Genomic DNA, 20,843 nt, shown 5'->3' with positions numbered 1-20,843 from the left:
AAGTTTATCTGCCATAATGACCATTCCCCATAAGACCTTGCGAGTTGGTGTGGACGTAGGAGGAACCAATACGTGAGTGATTTTGCTGCAAGTGATGTACATTCGACTCACTGACCATTCAAATATCCACCATAATGCAGAGATGCGGTCATCCTCGATTTGACGCCCGGAACCCCTACACCCGTACTTGCATCTTTCAAATCCCCTACCACCCCCGATGTCACATCAGGTATTCAGAAAGCGATTTCTGGGTGTCTGGAGAAATCTTCAAGCGATAAATCGCGTATCGAAGCTATATCCATCGGTACGACCTCTTTCGTGAACAGTCTTATCGAGCGAGATGCAACAAAGCTGGAGAAAGTAGGAGTCATCAGACTCTGTGGACCGCACAGTCGGCTATGTCCGCCATTTGTCAGTTTCCCATATGAGCTCAGGAGGGTGTTGGAAGGTCCCGTATGGATGGTTGAGGGTGGTTTGCAAGTGGATGGAAGGGAAATATCTTCTGTATGTCTACCAACCTTGACCACAGAGGACATGGCTGAGATCATGATTTATAGGTGGACATCAACGAGATCCGGGGTATCGCCGCCGAGCTTAAGCAACAGGGTATCAAGACTGTTGCCGTATCCGGAGTCTATTCCCCTATAGATCATGATATCAAGCAAGAGGAGCAAGTCAGGGACACCCTCCAACAAGAGATACCCGGTATTAAAGTGACTCTGTCCAAGGAGGTAGCCAATATCGGTGAGTGGTGTTTCTTGTAATCTCTCTTATCGATCTGACTTGCTGATGAAATTGCAGGTTTGCTCGAACGAGAAAACGCTACTATCCTTAACGCCTCTTTGCTTGCTTTTGCAAAGATCGCTGTATCAGGATTTAGGCAATCTCTTAAATCGCTTGAGCTAGACATCCCACTGTTCTTGACTTCGAACGATGGTACTCTGATGACTTGTGATCAAGCGGAACATTTCCCTATCAAGACATTCAGTTCTGGTCCAACCAACTCCATGAGGGGGGCGAACTTCTTAGCTGGATTAGCAAGTGGTGGGGCAAGAAAGGAGACCGCGTTGGTGATAGATGTCGGAGGTACTACCGTACGCCATTCCTTAAACATATACAAGCTGAATCATGGCTGATAATATAGTATAGACCGAAGTAGGTGTACTGCTTCCCACGGGATTCCCTCGTCAGGCTGGAGCACGACACGAGCTTTGTGGGGTACCACTGAACTTCTCGATGCCCCATGTCCATTCCATCGGTCTTGGAGGTGGATCGAGAGTTCGGGTCGACAACTCAGGCAAGGTCACTGTTGGTCCCGACTCAGTGGGATATAGGATTGATCAGTCCATTGCATTTGGCGGTGACACTCTCACCACTACCGACATTGTTGTAGCAGATGGACGCGCCAAGGGTATAGGTAACGCCAACTTGGTCAAGAACATCTCCTCAGACACTATCGCAGCTGCCTCAGCGAGGATGAAGACCATGATAGAGCTTGCTCTGGAAAGCATGAAGACTTCCACTCAAGATGTACCTGTCTACCTTGTTGGTGGGGGAGCTATACTTGTTCCGGATTCACTCCAAGGTGTGAGCAAAGTTCACCGATTCCCATATTACGATGCAGCCAACGCTGTGGGTGCAGCATGTGCTCAAGTATCAGGTGTCATCGATACATTCGAAGATACCAGCACTACCCCACTTTCCGAAGTCAGGAAGAAGGTAGAGCAGCGGGCTATCGATAAAGCAGTAGATTTAGGAGCAGATAGAGCCAAGACCACGATTGTGGAAAGTGAAATTATACCTATTGCTTGTAGGTCATACCTCGAATATTGCTTCTTGTCTTTCAGGTTTGCATTGTTTTGCTGACGCTGACCTGTCATAGACACGACCGGAAGGGCAAGATTCTACGTCAAAGCTGCTGGACCATGGACAGGCGCCCCAGTTACACATATACAGTCCCAGAACACTGCTTCGGCTATCGCTAACAAGGACACAAAAGAATTAGCGAACGTTGATGCCATCCCGCCAACCAATATCAGAACAAGTCCACTACCTGAATCTGACCCTCCCGTTACTGCTCAGACTATACTCGACTACCGTCCCACCATTACGAAACAGGGTGAATGGATGTTATCTGAGATCGATGCCGAGTGGATCGCTACAGGGTGTTATATTCTAGGCTGTGGAGGTGGTGGATCACCTTACAGTAAAGCTCTCGCTCTAAGGGAGATCATTAGAGCAGGTGGATCCATCAAAATCATCGATTTCAGTAAGTTAGAAGATGATGGTATGGTGATCTGGGGAGGTGGTATCGGAAGTCCGGAGGTCAGCCAGGAGAGATTAGTGAATGAAGAATACAATGAAGCGGTTTCTGAGCTGATGAAGTTCTTGAGGGTAAGCCGTCTTGAAGCTGTTCGCTTGCTGGACTGTGTAGTGCTCATCCTATTTCTCATGTAGATGGACAAATGCGCGGCACTGGCTGCTCTTGAGATAGGTGGAGGAAATGGTATGATCAATATGATCACTGGCGCCTCGGTATACTTGGACATTCCAATCTTGGATGGTGATTTCATGGTGCGTCAATCAAAATTCTTCAGTCGCAATGACGGAAGAGCTAATGGCTATATATAGGGTCGAGCCTATCCAACGGGATGGCAAACTACTCCAAACGTATATGACCTATCAGGCAGGGGAGAAATGCTCCTTCCAAGCTCACTGGCCAGTGGTGACGGTACTGTGACAGTGAGTCAAGTTTTCTTGTTGGTATTCGGGTTCTAGCTGATGAATCGTCTAGTTCATGACCAAAGCGAGAAGCGACAAAGACGTGGATGCCGTAGAGCGAGCAGCATGCGTTGAGATGGGTACGCACGCCGGAGCTGCTCAACGACCACTGACCAAGCCACAATGCGAACAAGCAATGATCAAAAACACTGTATCTCAAGCGTGGAGACTTGGTCGAGCTGTTGCTTTGGCAAACAAGCAATCCAATGTAGGTAACATCGGGAAAGTCCTCGTGGAGGCTTTGGGTGGTAGTCAATGTGCCAAAGTCCTCTTCAATGGAAAAGTCACCAATGTCAATAGGAGGATATACAAGGGACATACCATTGGAGAGATCGTCATTCAAGCGCTGAAGGCTGATGAGGAAGAGGATGAGGATCCTGAGAATCCAAAGGAGAAATTCGAAGGTACCATGACTAGTAAGCAGAGACCATCCTGGCACTGGATTAGGGCAATATTGCTGACGGAGTCTATACAGTACCATTCAAAAACGAGAACTTAATGTGTCAGCATGAAGTGAATGGTGTGACCAAGGTGAGATGCTATCTCTTACTCATCCTCTTGGTCGGAACAATTGCTGACCCTTGCTGATAGATCACCGCCGGCGTACCTGATCTCATCTCTGTGATTGACTCACAAACCGGTGAAGCCTTGGGGACTCCCGATTATAAATACGGTCTACGAGTGATGGTTATCGGTGTTACCGCAGCTCCACAATGGACTGATACCCCAAGAGGAATTGAGATTGGAGGATTAGGTGCATTCGGATATGACGATATACCTTATGAGCCCATCGGCGTGTACGAGAAGCCTGTTAGTGTTATTGACGAATATGGGTCAGTGTGATTTCAGCTTGGACGGATCTTAGATGTACTAGATAAGATATGGAAGATGTAGTTAGGTAGATCGTCATGCAAAATTTACATACGCTACTACCCGATACTGTTCATCGATCACCGCTCCTGTGGGGTCTAGCACCTTCTCTGTACCCATCTTGCATATCGCCAGCCTCTCTAGAGCGACATTCTCAGCCCATATTTCTTCTTTGAATTGTCGGACTATCGATGTTGCATCGATTTTGGGAGGGAAATTTCCTTTCGACACGTATCGCGTATTGATGACGGTCGCGTGGAGTCTCAATGGTCTGTTCTCTGGAATGATGAAACCTGAGGACTTGAAGATCTCCTGGAAGCGCTGACAAAGTGGTAACAGGCGTGAAGCAGTATCCTCTGGGTGTATGTACACTACAGATGTATTAGAAGGTGATCTCATAGTGCTCAATGATTTGAGATTGCAAGTGAGTCGAGCTGATCAGAAGGTCAGCCGTGACGTACGACAAGATCACTCACATTCTCTGCTTATCATATCTCGTATAGTCTGAGCTATCTCTGGTCCGTTCAGAAGGCGAATCGCTTCTTTCAATCTGGATCCCTCCTTCAAGTCCATCACCCCAAGGGTCAGATGTAACGTTCCAATCGGGCGGAACGCCTTTCTAGGTATACGTAGGGCCACAGCTGCATCGCGTAGTCTATTGAGGGATACATCGAGCTGTGTGCGCGATAGAGAGTTGATCAGAGGTATACATAGAAAATGGGTTGGACTCGGTCTGGTCATGGTTGATCATTGTGACATGAGGGATGATGATGATGATGATGTGAAAGAGGGTTTACCTGTCCACGAATTGATGTCGTGTAAGTTAGCGTACTGCAGCTAGCGCTGCACGTGACGTAATTGCAGGCAAGTGATTCTGACGTGTATTGGCTGTAAGCCTTGGAATGGATATGAGGTGTATGCATGTATGCTTGAGTATACGTTCGATGCCCAGATATGTCGTCATGTAGATTCATACGTTTTACAACCAATCGATAATACGCTGTACAACTTTGTTTCATAGCGAGATCATACAATCACAGTCCTTCCAAAAGCCGTCATCGCCTCTCGCCACGGAGCTATCCCATTCGTATAAAATCCTTGAGTATCGTATATCTCCCAGCACATCTCCATGATCTCCGAAGTACCATTGTAGCTTTTCCCAAATGACATGGAATTCACATCGTCCAGCAACGCCCTCGTCCTATCCCGATCGTCTTTTTTACTGGTATAGACAGCAATAATCTGCAATGAAAAGCGTAAGCGGAGAGTTGATGCAGAAACGGATAGTGTGCTCACTGTCAAACACCACTGGTATCCTGCTGACTCATGCCCTACTGTATCAGCTACAAGCTCTTGGGCTACAGAACGGACATGCGAGAATCGCGAGTCATCAAGGCCAATTTCGAGAAGTTCGCTAAATACCATTAGCTGAAGAGCTAGTCGCAGGACCTAAAGAATGGGAAAGAGAAGTGATAAGTACGGCTCAACTAGGTAGGTCTAGGATAATGAAACTCACTATCCCACCTTTCTCCACCCGATAGCTTTTGCCTGATTCCAACCATGCATACGGGTCGGCCAACTCAGCGCTCAGCGCTTCCGACTGCGCTTTTAACATCTTCCCATCCAATGTATTCTCTCTACCAGTACGGATCAAGTGATCGCGATAAGTGACCATTCCGTTCACTCTGCCAAGCAAGATGATGAATTGGCGAGAGTAGCCGACAAATCTTTCTACCCAATCTGGTCCTTCCAATGGCAACTCGAATAGAGGTTTGGTTGGACCGGACAGAGGCTGTGCCGAGGCGAGTTCAAGTGGTGTACAGGACCCATGAATGGTCTGACAACCGCCAGGTGAAGAACCATCAGCTTATTGACGGACTCATGGACTCGGTAACTCACAGAATAGAGCGCTATCATGTCGCGTAGACTGGGGTAGTTGGGCGAACAGGTGTCTACAGGTAGCTCGCAGGCTGTGGTATGATCTATGACCAGGTCACGAGAATCTAGCATCTGTAGCGAGGTCAAGGGTAAGCCAACTCCTGTTCCTATTGAAAGGCCAATAATTTACCGTTCACTCACATCTGCCATACACCGGACAAAAAAGCCCATTCTGCTGATCATCAGCGATCTTTCATACCATTCACCAAGCAAATAATACTCACAAATACTCCTCTGTCTTCCATCCTGCACCTTTATATAACGCTTTGACCTTCAACACCGCCGAACTACCCAATCTCCTATGTTTTAATGCTTCAGATTTCCAATAAACTGCCCTTGTCGCGTCTTTCTCTACGTTGCCCCGATGGACGAAGCTCAATTGCATGAGCGCATGATAGGCAAAATCCCTGATCATGCCTTGAGGTGTCTTGCTAGATGCAACAGTCGATAGGAGATGATAGATCTGCGGGAAGAGTAGCGAATGGATCCAATTTGCTTTGGGCGTCGGAGCAGCAACGATCTCGTTGCACCCCTGACTCTCGAAGTAAGATAAAGCAGTTCGATCGATAGATCCACATGGCAACGATGCGAGAGTGAATTGGGATACAGGTGCTTTGGGACTAGGCTGGAAAAGGGATTTGATAAGATTCGGCTGGAGATATGGTGCGAAGACGCTCGTAGGTGTAGAGCGATTTGGATATGGCTCGCGCAACGAGGCTAGCCAGGCGTCAAGCGTAGTATCTGAAGAGGCCGCTTCGGCTGGCGCATCGTCTTGAAGTGCTGTAATGGATGCCGAGGAGCTTGCGATAGGGAACAGATCGTGATGGGCTGGGGGAGGGGGATTCAGGAAGAATGTCAAATCTAGGGCATTGTTATCGATGGGAGGTGGATTGGAAGCAATCGGGCGGCCAGTGGTAGGTAGAGTATAGGGATCAACGTTGAACTCGAAGCTTGCAGATGGTGGAGGAAGATCGAACAGTGATTGCGGTAGGGTAGAAATGGTAGGGGAGATGGGCGAGGAAGATGATTGATCGGACGATGAGGATGTGACGAAGAGTATGTTATCCTGTTCAGGCGTCTTGTTTGTCGTTGTCATATGTTCGAACGGTCCACTTTCCACCCATATAACATCTTTGAGTAGTTTCGACGGTTTGTGAGCTGTCGAAGGGTAATAGCATTCCTGATCATTCTCCCAGCATTTCCGACATGCAGCCTTCCTGCCCGTACGGGGATCCAATGGGCCCTCGGGGCATTTGACTCGACGCTGACGACAGTCCCTGCAGCCTGTATTGGCACGTTGGAGACGAGCTTTCTTTCGCGGTGGCTGTATAGTGGTCATATTGGTGTTATCATAGTCATGATGGGCAGCGAAAGAAAGAACGATAGTCGTGATCTCCGCTTATCTCTGTATTCCGTTCGACGCAGGAATGAGCCTCTGTGAGAAGAACGCTCTTTGGTTGGGTTTTACGTCAGACAAGTCGTGCCCTGAGATAAATGTTCATTAAGGGTCTCTAAGCATGACCTAAGGTAGAAGCCCAGAGAGGGGGTGGAGCTTGCAATCTATGGGAAAGATAAGACAAGGAATCCATTTACAAGCTATTCAAACGAGAGATTCTCCTTTTTACATTGCACCGATACAATAATACTACCGACAGTTGGCATTAGTGCCCAATCACACCCGCCTCAACATACTTCCAGTATAATTCACGAGAGGCTTTACGCCAGGATTTCCCCCACTTGACAACAGGAAGGAACGAGATGTAGGCTGCGAGACCAACCATAGCAGCAGTGATGAACGTATTTTGATAACCCATACTGTCCAACCATGGGGTGATACCGTAACCCTAGATATACTCAGTAAGCTCGATGCAGCCTCTGGTTCTCATCAACTAGGTCCAACTTACAATGGCGAATCCCATGGAGTTCTGACAAGAAACAATCAGCTAACTTGACAGGCAAGCCAAAAACAATGGTTTCAAGCTCACTCTGACTAGGACTACCGCTAGAATTACTTCACTTGACAAATCCTTATATGAGTCGATGGCGTAATTGATAGCAGTTGCACCTCCACTCGCTGAAGTGAAAGCAACCATACCGCCTCCGAAGATGAGACCCATCCAATGTACGTTCTTAGCCGCTCCAACACCCCAAAGAATCAATCCGACAGGACATATGATGGCGTTCAAGGTGAGAAGCCATAGTCTATACTCAGGTTCTCGAACCCCATTTTGTCTCCTAGTCATCCACATGGTGAATCGATCCCCGACCCAACCACTCCAAAGAGCTCTATACAAGCTATCAGCGCACGTACAAAGTCGAGGCTTGCTCACTTACGCTACCGCTGATCCGACCAAAGGCCCAAAGTAGACCAGACCCACGGCTGAAGCTGAGAAATCGTATAAATTGGTGAATAGGATAGAGGCTGTAGCATTGAGAACGTTGTACCATACCAATGCGGATCCGTACAGAAATCCGGACCTGAAATATGATCAGCCAAAGTCTGGCTTGCGCTTGCTATAGTATACACCTACCAAAGGATGACCGGGAAACGAAGGAGCACGATAGGCCTCCAGACCATCGTCCATCCCATTTTTGTACTGCAATAGATCTGATCAAACATCCTCAGTCTCCTGACATAGGAATAAGGAGTACCAGTCAAAGAGCTGCCGCTTTCTGGGGAGGCTTGTCGGATCTGGACTGAAGGAAGGTCTTTCTCGTTACTCTGCTTGTCTGTGTACAATGCTGGTCTCTCCGTATCAGATTGGGTCGATCCATCGTGCTCTTCGACCAGTTCTGAAGTTCCTCTGTTATAGTTGGTCTACTTGCTTATTAGCGGAAGCCGATGCAGTGATTGACTACCGACTCACCTCTTCCATCAAGAAGAACATGATGACAGTTCCAACAGCACACTGGATTGCCGAAATGTAGAAGACCCATTTGTATCCCAGCGCATCGTTTACGAACTGCAACCAGCGTGTCAGTGTTTTCGTCCGCGAGCAGACAGAGTCGGCTCTCCACACTCACACCAGCCCAAATAGGTGCGAGGAAATTACTACCAAACAAGGTCATACCGTACACACCGACGTAGAAACCTCTTTCGTGCGCATAGAAGATATCGGCGATGGAGACTTCGACCAACATTTCGATGGGAGAGGCGAAGAGCCCTTGTATGACCTTGTTTGCGAGCCTGACACGGATACGCACAGCTCGTCAGCAGCCCACTCAATACGGAAAGATATGGACAATTCGCTCACCACTCCGATTCAGATTTGATGAAGGCCATCCAGATGACTACGGCCTGAAATACATCCAGTTTCAGCCGTACTTCGGATTTGACAAACTGGCAACTCCGGTTGGTACTCACGACTGTGCCAAGCTGGGAGATCAGATACATGGGTCTTTTTCCAAACATCATGGCCAGCGGTTGAGTGATAAGTCCGCCATAACCAAGTACTGGTAAATCGGCTGATCAGTTATTGCTGTCGGTCTCTGGTAACAGTCTGCACGTACACAAGAACACTAAAGGACCGGAGTCAGCCAGTGAACTCCTCTTACGTTTGAGAATGACTCACTATATCCTGTACCAGCATTGAGAGTACTCAGACTGATACCAGTCGCTTCAGAGACGGGTGAGAGCACAGAGTACAGCGAACAAAGAGCGATACCATTCGTCATCACGTCTGCCGTGGTGCATTGTAACGTAAGCATATGTATTGTCCGTCTTCCGACATTGTGATTCTGCACTTACAGACTACTAACATCCAATGAGCGAGTTGTTTCCTCTTCCAAGACCATCGCAATGGATCATTCACGTCGTTACTTGGTTTGGGTGAAAGTACTACATCGGTGTTATGTCTTCCTTCGGCGTGCTGAGTTTGATGACCATCTTTGTCAACGAGGACGACTGATCCTGGGATAGGTAGTTCTCTACTGCTGAGTTCCATATTCGTGTGGTTGGTTTGCTCGTCCGTGGTGTGCTTCTCATGGTGAGAAACACATCATGTGGGGATGGATATGAATATATATGTATGAGATGAGGTGATAAGAAGATGGTGTGCTTCTCATGGTGAGAAACACATCATGTGGGGATGGATATGAATATATATGTATGAGATGAGGTGATAAGAAGATGGTCCGAATATCTGGGCAATTTGAGAGCTGAGTGATCTAAGATTTTATAACCGAGAACCTTAATTTATCTGAATTCCCCGAACGAGAAACGGGAGATAACATCAGAACCATTTACATCCGGATCATCCACCCTGCCTACATCTCTGCAACTCTAGATATCGTACTCGAGTTATACATGACCTGCTGATCGCAAAATCGATGTCCAGCCCGGTGATATTCTACAAGCGAGAACCATCGCAAGTAGCGTGAGAACTTGAGTAGATAAGTCGTGTGCATGACGATAAGGGGTCTTCGATAGGTGGGAATTTTTGTAGTGTGGACAAGCGGAATGATATTTCGTAAGAAGATAAGAATGCATCATCGAACTACTTTCATGACCCCTGTCCACAATGCACCTCAAGTCCGTCCTTCGCAACACACTCATCCCCTGAAGGCACTTTCACAACAAGCATCATGTCTCCCACCAGAGTACTCGACTACCCAGCTCTAGCTGCCAAAGCCATCGCAGCGCGAGACGAAACCATTCCAAGCGATTATCTACTCTCCAAGTCTGCCTACCCACTTCCCAAAGATCGGACCTCCTTGATCACCTCGATTGGCTTTCTTTCGCCTGAAGAATTAGAGATCATCAACCTCTCAGCAACCAAATTGAGAGACGCTGTTGTCTCTCGAAAATATACTTCGGTCCAAGCTACCACGGCATACTGCAAAGCGGCCGCGATCGCCCAGCAAGCTACCAACTGTCTCACCGAGATGTTCATGGATGAAGCGCTTGAACGGGCAAAATCCCTGGACGAGCAGTTGGAGAATACTGGAAAGCCCGTTGGACCATTACATGGCCTTCCCATTTCTATCAAGGTGAGCAACTACCGGTATTCTTAGTCTGGGGTTGGGACACCGACTGATGATTGATGTAGGATCACATGGACATCAAAGGACATGATTCTCCGTCTGGATTCCTCGATATGGTCGGAAACACCATCGCCGAGGAGGATGCCCATCTCGTTTCTGTCTTGAGAGATGCTGGGGCAGTTTTCTACGTCAGTGAGTACTATCCTTCATAGCCTGACGTATCTTTTTCAGTTGCATGCCTATGTTTATAAGCACTACTAACTCAACATTCAGAAACGACCCAGCCGCAGACCATCATGCACCTCGAAACAAGTTGTTATCTCGGTACCACCACGAACCCTTATAACCCCGAGCTCACATCTGGTGGGTCCAGTGGCGGTGAGGGAGCTTTGATCGGAATGAAAGGTTCTTGTTTAGGTGTTGGCACTGATATCGGCGGATCAATTAGAGCGGTAAGTTGCAAAATATTCTGAGGTTACAGTATTCTCGCTGATACGGATCACGGGTGTAGCCCGCCGCTGCCTGTGGTATCTACGGGTTCAAACCTTCCATCTACCGTGTCCCAGCTGGTGGATGTCAGATGCCAATGTGCCCAGCGGGGTACGAAGGTATCATCTGTACTCATGGACCCATGGCGAGATCTGTAGAAGATCTTAAACTGTATATGGAAGTGATGGTAGGATCTAAACCATGGCTTAGAGATCCAACGTGAGTAACATCTTGCACTGTCAACACATATTTCCGCTGATATATCCGATGAATCAACCACAGTGTCCAAGTGAAACCTTGGAACTATAATTTTGTCTTCCCGCAAGAGAAGATAAGAGTGGGTATCATGCTTGACGATGGTGTAGTCAAACCCCTTGCACCTATGCAAAGGGCTCTGAAAGAGATTGCAGCCAAGCTTGAAGCATCTGGGCTATTCGAAGTAGTCCCATACAAATGTATCCTTGCTGCGGAAGCCTGGGACATCATCGTAAGTTAGCCACTTCCAGCTGAGACGACGTACGCTGATCGGTCATGAAAGAGTAAACTGTACTGGCCTGATGGAGGTGCGATGGTCCGGGAACATCTTGACAAAGTTGGCGAACCGATGCTTCCACTCTCCCAATGGATCATCGACTGGAGTAAGGAGCTCACTTTGGAAGAATACCTCGCTCTTGCGGCTAGACGAGACGAGTTCCGTAGAGCTCAAGCGGAGCATTGGCAGGCCTCAGGTGTAGACGTGGTCCTTTCCCCACCTTCGCCTACCCCTGCACCTGCATTGGGAACTGCTAAATACTGGAACGTGAGTGACCTCATCCTTATAGGTGGATGTGAAGTGTCACGACTGACAACTTTCAGTATACTTCGTTCTGGAATTTGACCAATTACCCATCTGCGATTTTCCCAACGGGTCAATTCGTCGATGCCACCAAAGATGCCAAGGATACTTCGTACAGACCTTCTAATGAGAGTGAGAGGGTTATCTGGGATAGCTATGATGCTGAGCAGTCATCAGGGGTAGGTCAACACGGATTTTACCAGTTAGGGATCTAGCTGACGGGTCTTCTGGCACACAGGCCCCCATCTCACTTCAAGTCAGTGGATATATCGGTCACGATGAAGCTACTTTGGTGGCTTTGGAAAATATTGTGAAGGTTATTGCGTAGCTGTACATCTAGCTTTGATTAGTTGTAGGATTGGTTGCCTGTACATGCAGGAAATTTACAAGTGAATCGTCCAGTTCTGCCGCATCTTTAAGATAGCCCTCAACCGCAAGTTCATGTTTTTCTGCGTGTCAATCCTGACAGATAATTCTCAGGCCTTTAGCTGCAAAGAGCTCAGGCGAGTTGTACAGCTATTAGTAACGAATCACGAGCTGAATCATCTGCTAGACCGTCTTTTTTCGAAAGGTATTCATGTCACAAGTCGGATACAAAACTATTTTACTGAACGGCAGTCTGCAGTCGTCACAAACTTTCCACTTAACGGCAAGACCCGCATGATTCATTGACCAAGGTACTCTTATTGAAAGCTTGTGTACTTGGTGGCACGTCGATCGCAGGAGAAGCAGTGAAGAAGTCAACCGGTTTGAGAGAGATTGTATGAGTTTCACAAGGCATGACGGGGAAGTCTTCAACTCGGGTCTTTTGGTCAATGAAGTCAACAGGGGGAACGATGTAGAAATGCTTGTGGATTGGGAAAATGGAAAGAGCGACTTACATTGTGTGTCAAACCGAATGTGTGCCAGAGTACCAAACTGAAGATTACAAAATCAGCATACTATGCGATTGATGAGCGGAAATGAGGAGAAGGGAAGACGTGAGGCTTACTCCTCATTTGCCACAATATCTTGTCTCGCAACCCAAGATTTGATACCTCTTGCATTACCTGAACTTTGGTTGGTATATTGACCACCTGAGAACAGTTCTCCATCTTTGTACTTGGTGACCCACTACGGAAGACACCATCAGCTTGGTAGACTTGGTTGTGAGAGCCTAAAATAACTTACGATATGATGATCAGCACTGTCAGGCAACATTCATATTAGCTATAATTTTTCGGATGTACAAACACAGCAAATGGACCTACAATTCCGCTCTGGCGAATCCTACACTCTCAGGGTGTGATAACATGAGTTGCGAAGGTTGGGGTACAAGCTTGTATCCGATATTCCTTCCACTGATAGGATTGGTCTGACTTGGATTGATGATCTACAATAAAGTATATGAGCTACTGTATCCTGGTTCCTCAAGGATAGCTTGGGGTTCGATCCATGTTAACTCTGACTTACCTTGAATACCCTGTTTTTGTGTGGTGCAGCATCTGCAAACCCACTTTTCTCCATGGGCGTCTTCTCGACAGTATATCCCACTCCCCAAGGATTATTTTTCGGAGGGTCCTTAGGATCATAAGCCATAGGGACCGAATCCTCCTGAACGACCGTATTTCCCTCTCCCAAACCGCCGATGGCAGGGTCCATCCGGACCGAGAAGATATGTTGGTGATTGGGGGCCAGTACACCGGGATTAACGATAGTACCGTATGGACTGGTCTCTCCTGGCATGATAGCTACAGTGGACAAGATACCGGTAGCTCGAGTTTCAAGGTGGATGTTGGCTGCTTGATCAAGTTTCCATGCGAAGATATACTAATGAAACGGTCAGCTGTGTACAGGCAATAGGTGATTACCTACCTCGTAATTCGCGACTGTAATTATCATCTGAATGACCAAGACCCGACTTCTGGTAACGGATGCATTACCCGTTCGGAAGTTGGTGTCTACATCATATCTGTCAGCTTTCAGTCCACTACAGGGAGTGATGATACTCACGTTTCCATCCGATACCTTCATCTTGTTCGTGAAGGCATACAACGTTGTTCATCCTCTTGACATCTCCTTTGGAAGTAACCATGTCCGCGGAAAAGTAGTGGATAGATCCAAGGCAGTCACAGCCCTATTGCCCATAGTTGTTCATTAAGCCGGAATGCTGTGACTAGGGATAGCTGTGGTCAAGGGTCACTTACGAGGTCAAGTTGATTGGCACAAACTCCAGCACCGACATCACCCAAGTCGAAAGCTTGTTTACGGTGGTATCTGGCAGGATGTCAGTATGATTGGAATCGACGTATCGGATGGAGATCAACGTACGGTGTACGAGGATCTCCGTATGGTACAGTCCTATACGTAAATGAGAATCAGTCGTAGTTCGGCTCACTCTGGAGGATCACTCACATATCAGAGATTGATAATCTATGGAACAGATCCCTCCCGTCATATCTGATATCATGTAAGGTAAGACCTTCTCTATACTAGAATCATTCACCTCTTTCATCAGCTACTTGTACGTCTGGGTTTGATTTGGTCTGGTTTGGTTTTGATGTAGCTTTCACTTACGTTAAATCCAACTACAAATTCCCATTTCTGCCATTCAACCTTCCTTCCATCAACTTTAAAACTCGGTCCATTCTTCTGTACCACTTCTAATGGTTCCAATCCTCCTCTGATAGAAGCTTGTAGATCATGTTTGTATTCATGAGGCTGATGTTTTTCCCATGGGAAATTCTCGCCTTTAGACCACAAAGATTCGATGGTCTCGGTTGATTCCCCTCCATATATGGGAGTGTACTCCACAGAATGGAGTTTCATAGTTGCTGGATTCATTACTGGAATAAGAGGAAGGGGAGTGGCGTAGTGGTTGCTATCGAGATCAGAGCATGTTCGACTAAAGTGTTATACATATTTGTCAGTATAGACTACCTTGGAAGATTAGGTGATAAAGAAGACTTACTAGTATGTCATCATTGGGATAAGTCTAGGTACTTCATCGACTGTATCGCATCCATACTACCCCATGCTCCCTGATCAGCTATGTCCCTAATGTCGAGGGGGAGTGTGAACAAAAAACAAGCTTACAGGCCAAGAATCAGCAACGACAACAGCTCCTTCAGGTAATCTCAACTTCTCTACCACTTTTGCAAACTCTGGATCTTGTAGCAAGGCCTCTTCGGCAGCAACCATCTCATCTGCATCCAACGGAGCATGGTCCAAGTCCGCAACTACCTGACACGACACGACGGAGTCTGAATCGAGCGAGACAATGTACTCGTAGTACTTCACTCCGCCTGATGTGGTTCGAGAAATTAAAGCTGCTGCTTCCCTTGGCAGACCCTCTGTAGCAGATCTCTCTTTGGTAGCCAAGAGGTATTTCACCAGCTCAGCTTTGGGAGGTTCATGTAGTGTTACATGCTAATTCACATGTTACATTAGCTTGCGAACGACACCGACACTAACCTGAGTGGTTTATCAATGAAAACACACCTTGAACCAGATTTTAGCTTCTGAGTCGTCTTGTTGGACATGACTTTTGATGATCTCAACTGCAGCTTTGATCTCGACTCCCGATAAAGGGTCAAGCGGGTGAGAGGTTGTGGTCTTTGAGGTGGATGCTGACACGGATAAAGCTGTTTTCACAGCTTGGATTGTATCGGCTGCGATATCCTGGGTGGTAGTAGCGATAGGTGCCATCTTGAGTTGGATGGAATGTCGAGGAAGGACAAACTACCAGTGATTGAGCAATCCACTGTTCCCACTTAAATATAGGAATTGTCATCGTGCTCGTAGTGCACTAGTGTACTAGTAGGTACAGACCCATGGGAAAGATTGCTATGGTGACAGAGATAAGGTCGTCGGTTATTCGATAAGCCCCAGCCAGAGACGATAGGCGAAGTCCGGTCACTAGTGTTATCGTAATTTCCCTCATGACAAGTGCACCCGATTGGACTGTCCGGTTAGAAAGGCCAAATGGACTGAATTCCCTAAGTACAAGACCAAGACAGTACTGTAGCATGCTTGAGTGAGGAACCGTTAGATGCAGCGCTTGCCGGGTATTAACTCAATACATACGAACGAGTAAGTGGAATTCGTTTCGATAGAGGTTCCTTATCTTCGATACTCCCTGCATGCCTGCAAACGACATTTTCGCTTGTTCACTGTATGACAGATGACCTATACTATTAATGTGCATACATGCATCACACGTACCCTTAGCCAAAAACCTCTATCATGAAATGATACCTTATACCCACTCCCTCTTCTTTGCCCCTTTTATTCAATGCTCTACATCTATCAGCCAATATCTCACCTATCATCGGCGCCCCACAAAAGAACACTCCGACTTTGACAATGTCTTTCAGCTTCGATCCAGGTCTGTTTTCATCTCTAATTTGTGTGGTTGATCGTTGATACTCTACCATATCTTCATAATGCCTATCCAAAATCTTGATGAAATCCGGTCTACCGAACGCACTGCCATTGATGAGTCCTGTCAATGGCGAAAGGGGGTGTTCCTCCGTTCGATGTAGTTCCAAAAGCCATCGGTAGATGTGGGTGATAAGCAACTGACGTTTGGCCGTCACATGAGTTTGTAGTCGGATATCCAAATGAGGATGAACACATTGCGAATGGTGTGTAGACGATCGATGATATTCTTGTGATTTAGATATCGAATTAAGTAAGTTTGAAAACCAACCCAAGTGATTCTTATCTCTTACCATCCAGTGGAAATCGACTCGACGATAATCCGATGGGTAAGGTGATATGGTAGACTCCTGACGATTACGCGAACGAGCTCGTGAGAGTGTACGTGAGAACGTTCGACCAAGGGTGCTTCCCGTATTTCCACTGGTTCTGGCACTGGTCTTCTCAGTAGTATCATTGCCTACATCTCAAAACAAAAAAAGGAAATATGCTATATCAGTCTCTGATGAGTTCAGTACGTGTAAACAATCCACCAAACCAAATGATACTCACGTTGACCTTCTGTCCCACTCTCTGAGGTACCATGTAACCTATCATCTCTTTCCTGCAAATCGGCCAATATTCCCGCAAAAGGTGTCACTCCAATCCCGCTCCCTACCAAAATCGTATGCGTGAAATCGTAAAACCTCTGTGCGGGAGCTCCAAATGGTCCGTCAAGTCCTACTCTTATCTCCTCGTCATCTCGTTGACCTTCGTGTACCAAACGACGTAGTTTAGTGGTCCAATTCCCATCTGTCTTTACATGAAGTTTGACTTGATCGTTGATACAACTTGAAATGGTGAATGGGTGCCACTCGAATCTTGATATCTTTGGAACTTGGAGGAAGATATATTGACCTGGTTTGTACTTCCATTTCATCCGCATTTTAGTCTTAATGGTAGAGGCAGGGATGGGTATTGTTATTTGGATTGTATCGGAATCTAGCATTCTGACTCTTGCTGGTATACCTCCTCCGAACCCAAGAAATAATCTTGTCAATCTCTCTAGAAATACAAGCAAGGTAGGGAATGCTAGGAAATAACCTAACATAGGGAATTGGAGTAATTTCGAGGTACCGTGAGCCATCAATAATCCAATAATGGGATACATCAATAGATGACTTAATTGAAATACTTCGTAATTCCACTTTCGGACTTGAGGAATACTAAACCCAGCTAATATGTATAATAAACATAGGGCTGTTAAACCAGTAATTCCAGGTAATGATCTAAGGTAAGCCTGGTAAGGTCGAGGAACCAATTCGGGGGATAGAATCGCCGCTACAGCATCTTGACGAGGGTATTTAGATCCATAAACGAAAGTACCTCCCAGATGACCTATTGCATGAAGTGTAGATAGTGTAATAGCGAGGATTGAAATTTTGATGTGGAATGATTGACTGAGATCCGGATTGATGAATCTCGAGAGGTAATACCATCTTCTAAGGAATGTTGAGAAATACCTTGACATGCTTAATATCAAGAAGAACATTGTGAAGTACAATCCACCAGCACAAGTTTTAGCTACGACCACACCCCATCCAAAGGCTGCTCTGTATCGGGTATCGAGACTGTATTTGAGTGATTGCCAAATCATCATTCCTACTATACTTGCTGATACCATTACTAGAAACATGACTTCAGGACCTTTGACTGCCCACCACGATCTAAACCTTCTCCACTGACCTATAGAGCTCATATATTCCAGGTCGGCCTCTTCGGTAGATGCGGATTGTTTCATACTAGGTATCTTCCACTGTTTGATCCTATCTGCAAATTCATCTCTCGAGATCGAGCTTGAACTTGTAGTTGAACCCATCAACTCACGAAGAAAGGCATGTCTAGCATGCTCTTCTTTGGAAGGATGATTGATATTGTGTGGCTTTGGTGTCGGGGTTAATTCGTCATTTACCCTATCCAAGGCTGATTCTACTTCACTGTACTGGATGATCCCGTCATTGTTGTGATCCAGTTCATCTAAGAAGGACTGGATCTCTTCCAAAGTGAGAGGTCGAACATTATTGTCGATAAGGGTGGAATGGAGTGATGCGCGACGGGAGAGAGACATCTACGGGAAAAAGTGTTGGATGCTAGCAGGAGTTGAATGAAAGCATTCTCATCATATCTGATCCATGATCATGTAGGGACCCCTTATATACGTTGTAGCCGTTCACGACATGATATCATGGATTGATGTAATTTGGCCTCGTCTCGGCATGACGATGCGCCAAGCACGAAAAACATCGCCAAGTACGAGTATCACACATCAAGGTAATGCTGGGAACATGCACAGAGTGACATATCATCATGGATATAACATGCTACTGCAAGGGACGGGATGCGATACTAAGGAAACAAGATCATAATGAGAGTGATATATGATGATGAAAATAAAGGAAAAAAGTCCATTTGTGAAGGAAACGTTATGCGTTAAGACTTTGATCGTCACGATATAAGGCATTTCGTATCAATCTTCAACCACTATGCCAACTAAATATCTTCCTACCGCTGCTCCGATACTGATTCTACTTTTTTCTCCACATACTAGGTGGTGGTCAGGTTGTCTAAAGGAGAGAGACAGCACCGACCAACATACCAACAACGGCAACACCAGCGCCCAAAAGCAAGTTGGTAGAACCGGTGTTAACGGTCAATTTGGCGGCTGAATTGGAGCCAGAGGCATTGGCATTGGATTGGGTGCTTGATCCAGAGGCGGAAGCTGAGGTTGAACCTGAAGCACCTGATCGGGAAGCGGAGGCGGAGGCGGAAGCGGAACCTGAGGCACCTGAGGTGGAAGCGGCAGCAGAAGCACCAGAAGGTCGAGATTGAGAAGTGGTCCCGACTGAACCGGCTTGGGTGGATCCACCGACGAGGACAGATGGGGTAGCAGTTACGGCCCAGTCACTGGTGTTGATTCCGTTGGAGATGGTGGAGTAGGTCTTACAGTTGGAGGTGGCGGGATAGCTGTGAAGTTCGATATTTGGGTCAGATCAGTGGGTTTTGGTAGATGATTGCAACAACCAATGAAGGTCTTACTCACAAAGCAACGGAAGATGGAGTAACGGTTTGACCAACAGTAAACATACCGACGGTACCATCAGCGGTGTAAGTACCGGTGTATCGTTGTCTGAAAGTGGAGTAGCTGCCATCTGGTTGGGGGTAAAGACCGGGAGGAGCGGCAGATTCACCTTCACATTCGGTGAAAGTGTTGTTGGATTGGTAGAAGTCTCTGCACAAGGTGAAAGGGATATTAGCCTTCTTCATGAAGAGGACGTACTCTCAGGGGGAAATCCACTCACTCAATAGCCATGACGAATTGACAACCCATGATATCAAGTTCGTGTTCACATTGGAGAGCGGCGGTTACGTTTCCGGTCTCAGCGGTACACACTCGAAGACAGAATTGGTCGTAAGAGATCTGACAACGGTTTGATGGTGAGCTCGGATCTTCCCTGGATTCATGCTGCATGTATGGTGGGGTATGGTGACGACAACTTGTGATGGGAGGGTTAAAATGAGACAACTCACAAAGGACATCCATTCTTCGTAGAATACATCGCTACCACCGACATTTGAGGTGACGTTACCACCGATGGGGTTCCCGAGGTTCTCAGCACCGTGAGGATCCAGTTCTCCACCAGCGTCACCATCAACCTGAGGGGAAAGGGGAGATCAAGTCAGTACACGCGAGGCGGCCAAAAGGAAAGGGAAGGGAAAGAACACTCACAATTCCTACCTTGGTACCATCCCAGAAACCGTAGATTTGGACGTAGTTGGGGGTTTTGATGAACTGTTATGAGGTCTTTGTGTTAACACTGGTCATTTGAACAAAAAAGTCAAAGGGGACTTACATGAGCAGCCGTGATAGCACCGTCTGGGATCAATCTATCGCATTTCGATACACACGTCAGCTATATGTCCCAACTCCGATGAATGGGGATCATCCAACACCGCTTTGACCGCCTTTCAGCATGACCCCTTCCTTGTTTTGCACATTGATGATTTATGGTGCACTTCACCCATACACAACCAATTCATGAGAGATGAGCATAGGGAAATAGTCAACTCACCTAGCACCATTTCTTGGTTTGGTACAGTAAGCAACAACGATAGGTTCTACATTACCGATCTCGTTCTCTGCGGCACCCGATTGATCGGGTGGACCCCAGAGACAGAAATCGTCCACACCGTTCAAGGTGATCAACCTCGATTCAGAGGTGGAGTTGACGTATGAACCGATCGGATAGAATTCTGGTCTATCAGGGTTGGTAGGTCCGTTGGGGAACGTAGCTGTTACTTGAGCTTGAGCGAGGGAAGGGAGGAGGGCGAGTAAAGGGATGAATTGGTACATCTTGATCTGATTTTCGATATGACTATATAAAGGGATGAAAGGCTAGATGTCAGGTGGATATGGGTGATAGTTGATTATATATAATGAAAGAAAAGATGAAAAGTAAAAGTGAAAGTATGAGATGGAAAGGACGAAGAA

At 46.7% G+C, this 20,843-nt stretch overlaps 8 protein-coding genes across 8 annotated transcripts; 2 read left to right on the top strand and 6 right to left on the bottom strand.

The window, feature by feature from the left end:
• Positions 1 to 16: 16 nt before the first annotated feature.
• On the top strand, positions 17 to 3,624 carry V865_005295 (uncharacterized protein; the record flags this gene model as incomplete). Its single annotated transcript, XM_066229068.1, has 11 exons — positions 17 to 72; positions 141 to 504; positions 558 to 744; positions 802 to 1,094; positions 1,150 to 1,810; positions 1,883 to 2,394; positions 2,458 to 2,574; positions 2,632 to 2,742; positions 2,795 to 3,197; positions 3,257 to 3,312; positions 3,373 to 3,624. The coding sequence occupies 11 exons, from the start codon at positions 17 to 19 to the stop codon at positions 3,622 to 3,624; spliced, it is 3,012 nt and encodes a 1,003-aa protein (XP_066085165.1).
• A 63-nt stretch (positions 3,625 to 3,687) lies between these two features.
• Positions 3,688 to 4,392, bottom strand: V865_005294 (uncharacterized protein; the record flags this gene model as incomplete). Its single annotated transcript, XM_066229067.1, has 2 exons — positions 3,688 to 4,085; positions 4,128 to 4,392. The coding sequence occupies 2 exons, from the start codon at positions 4,390 to 4,392 to the stop codon at positions 3,688 to 3,690; spliced, it is 663 nt and encodes a 220-aa protein (XP_066085164.1).
• A 285-nt stretch (positions 4,393 to 4,677) lies between these two features.
• On the bottom strand, positions 4,678 to 6,928 carry V865_005293 (uncharacterized protein; the record flags this gene model as incomplete). Its single annotated transcript, XM_066229066.1, has 6 exons — positions 4,678 to 4,893; positions 4,948 to 5,100; positions 5,168 to 5,488; positions 5,551 to 5,661; positions 5,731 to 5,761; positions 5,814 to 6,928. The coding sequence occupies 6 exons, from the start codon at positions 6,926 to 6,928 to the stop codon at positions 4,678 to 4,680; spliced, it is 1,947 nt and encodes a 648-aa protein (XP_066085163.1).
• A 322-nt stretch (positions 6,929 to 7,250) lies between these two features.
• V865_005292 (uncharacterized protein) lies at positions 7,251 to 9,533 on the bottom strand (the record flags this gene model as incomplete). The annotated part of the gene is made up of 11 exons (XM_066229065.1): positions 7,251 to 7,433; positions 7,494 to 7,514; positions 7,575 to 7,875; positions 7,924 to 8,067; positions 8,121 to 8,407; positions 8,457 to 8,552; positions 8,614 to 8,776; positions 8,844 to 8,887; positions 8,954 to 9,054; positions 9,162 to 9,269; positions 9,338 to 9,533. The coding sequence occupies 11 exons, from the start codon at positions 9,531 to 9,533 to the stop codon at positions 7,251 to 7,253; spliced, it is 1,644 nt and encodes a 547-aa protein (XP_066085162.1).
• Positions 9,534 to 10,173: 640 nt separating this feature from the next.
• Positions 10,174 to 12,224, top strand: V865_005291 (uncharacterized protein; the record flags this gene model as incomplete). Its single annotated transcript, XM_066229064.1, has 8 exons — positions 10,174 to 10,578; positions 10,638 to 10,764; positions 10,846 to 11,024; positions 11,084 to 11,280; positions 11,344 to 11,548; positions 11,600 to 11,860; positions 11,917 to 12,075; positions 12,135 to 12,224. 8 exons carry the CDS (start codon positions 10,174 to 10,176, stop codon positions 12,222 to 12,224), a joined length of 1,623 nt encoding a protein of 540 aa, XP_066085161.1.
• Positions 12,225 to 12,539: 315 nt separating this feature from the next.
• Positions 12,540 to 15,583, bottom strand: V865_005290 (uncharacterized protein; the record flags this gene model as incomplete). The annotated part of the gene is made up of 15 exons (XM_066229063.1): positions 12,540 to 12,701; positions 12,778 to 12,814; positions 12,888 to 13,009; positions 13,067 to 13,082; positions 13,147 to 13,268; positions 13,349 to 13,705; positions 13,751 to 13,836; positions 13,889 to 14,012; positions 14,083 to 14,152; positions 14,207 to 14,236; positions 14,291 to 14,367; positions 14,453 to 14,780; positions 14,847 to 14,902; positions 14,972 to 15,304; positions 15,377 to 15,583. 15 exons carry the CDS (start codon positions 15,581 to 15,583, stop codon positions 12,540 to 12,542), a joined length of 2,127 nt encoding a protein of 708 aa, XP_066085160.1.
• A 518-nt stretch (positions 15,584 to 16,101) lies between these two features.
• On the bottom strand, positions 16,102 to 18,422 carry V865_005289 (uncharacterized protein; the record flags this gene model as incomplete). Its single annotated transcript, XM_066229062.1, has 2 exons — positions 16,102 to 16,775; positions 16,868 to 18,422. 2 exons carry the CDS (start codon positions 18,420 to 18,422, stop codon positions 16,102 to 16,104), a joined length of 2,229 nt encoding a protein of 742 aa, XP_066085159.1.
• A 496-nt stretch (positions 18,423 to 18,918) lies between these two features.
• Positions 18,919 to 20,705, bottom strand: V865_005288 (uncharacterized protein; the record flags this gene model as incomplete). The annotated part of the gene is made up of 7 exons (XM_066229061.1): positions 18,919 to 19,318; positions 19,395 to 19,583; positions 19,654 to 19,772; positions 19,883 to 20,008; positions 20,082 to 20,144; positions 20,206 to 20,239; positions 20,425 to 20,705. 7 exons carry the CDS (start codon positions 20,703 to 20,705, stop codon positions 18,919 to 18,921), a joined length of 1,212 nt encoding a protein of 403 aa, XP_066085158.1.
• Positions 20,706 to 20,843: the final 138 nt, after the last annotated feature.

Source organism: Kwoniella europaea, chromosome 1, assembly GCF_036810445.1.
Source record: "Kwoniella europaea PYCC6329 chromosome 1, complete sequence".
NCBI lineage: Eukaryota > Fungi > Basidiomycota > Tremellomycetes > Tremellales > Cryptococcaceae > Kwoniella > Kwoniella europaea.
This window is presented reverse-complemented; position numbering and strand designations above follow the sequence as displayed.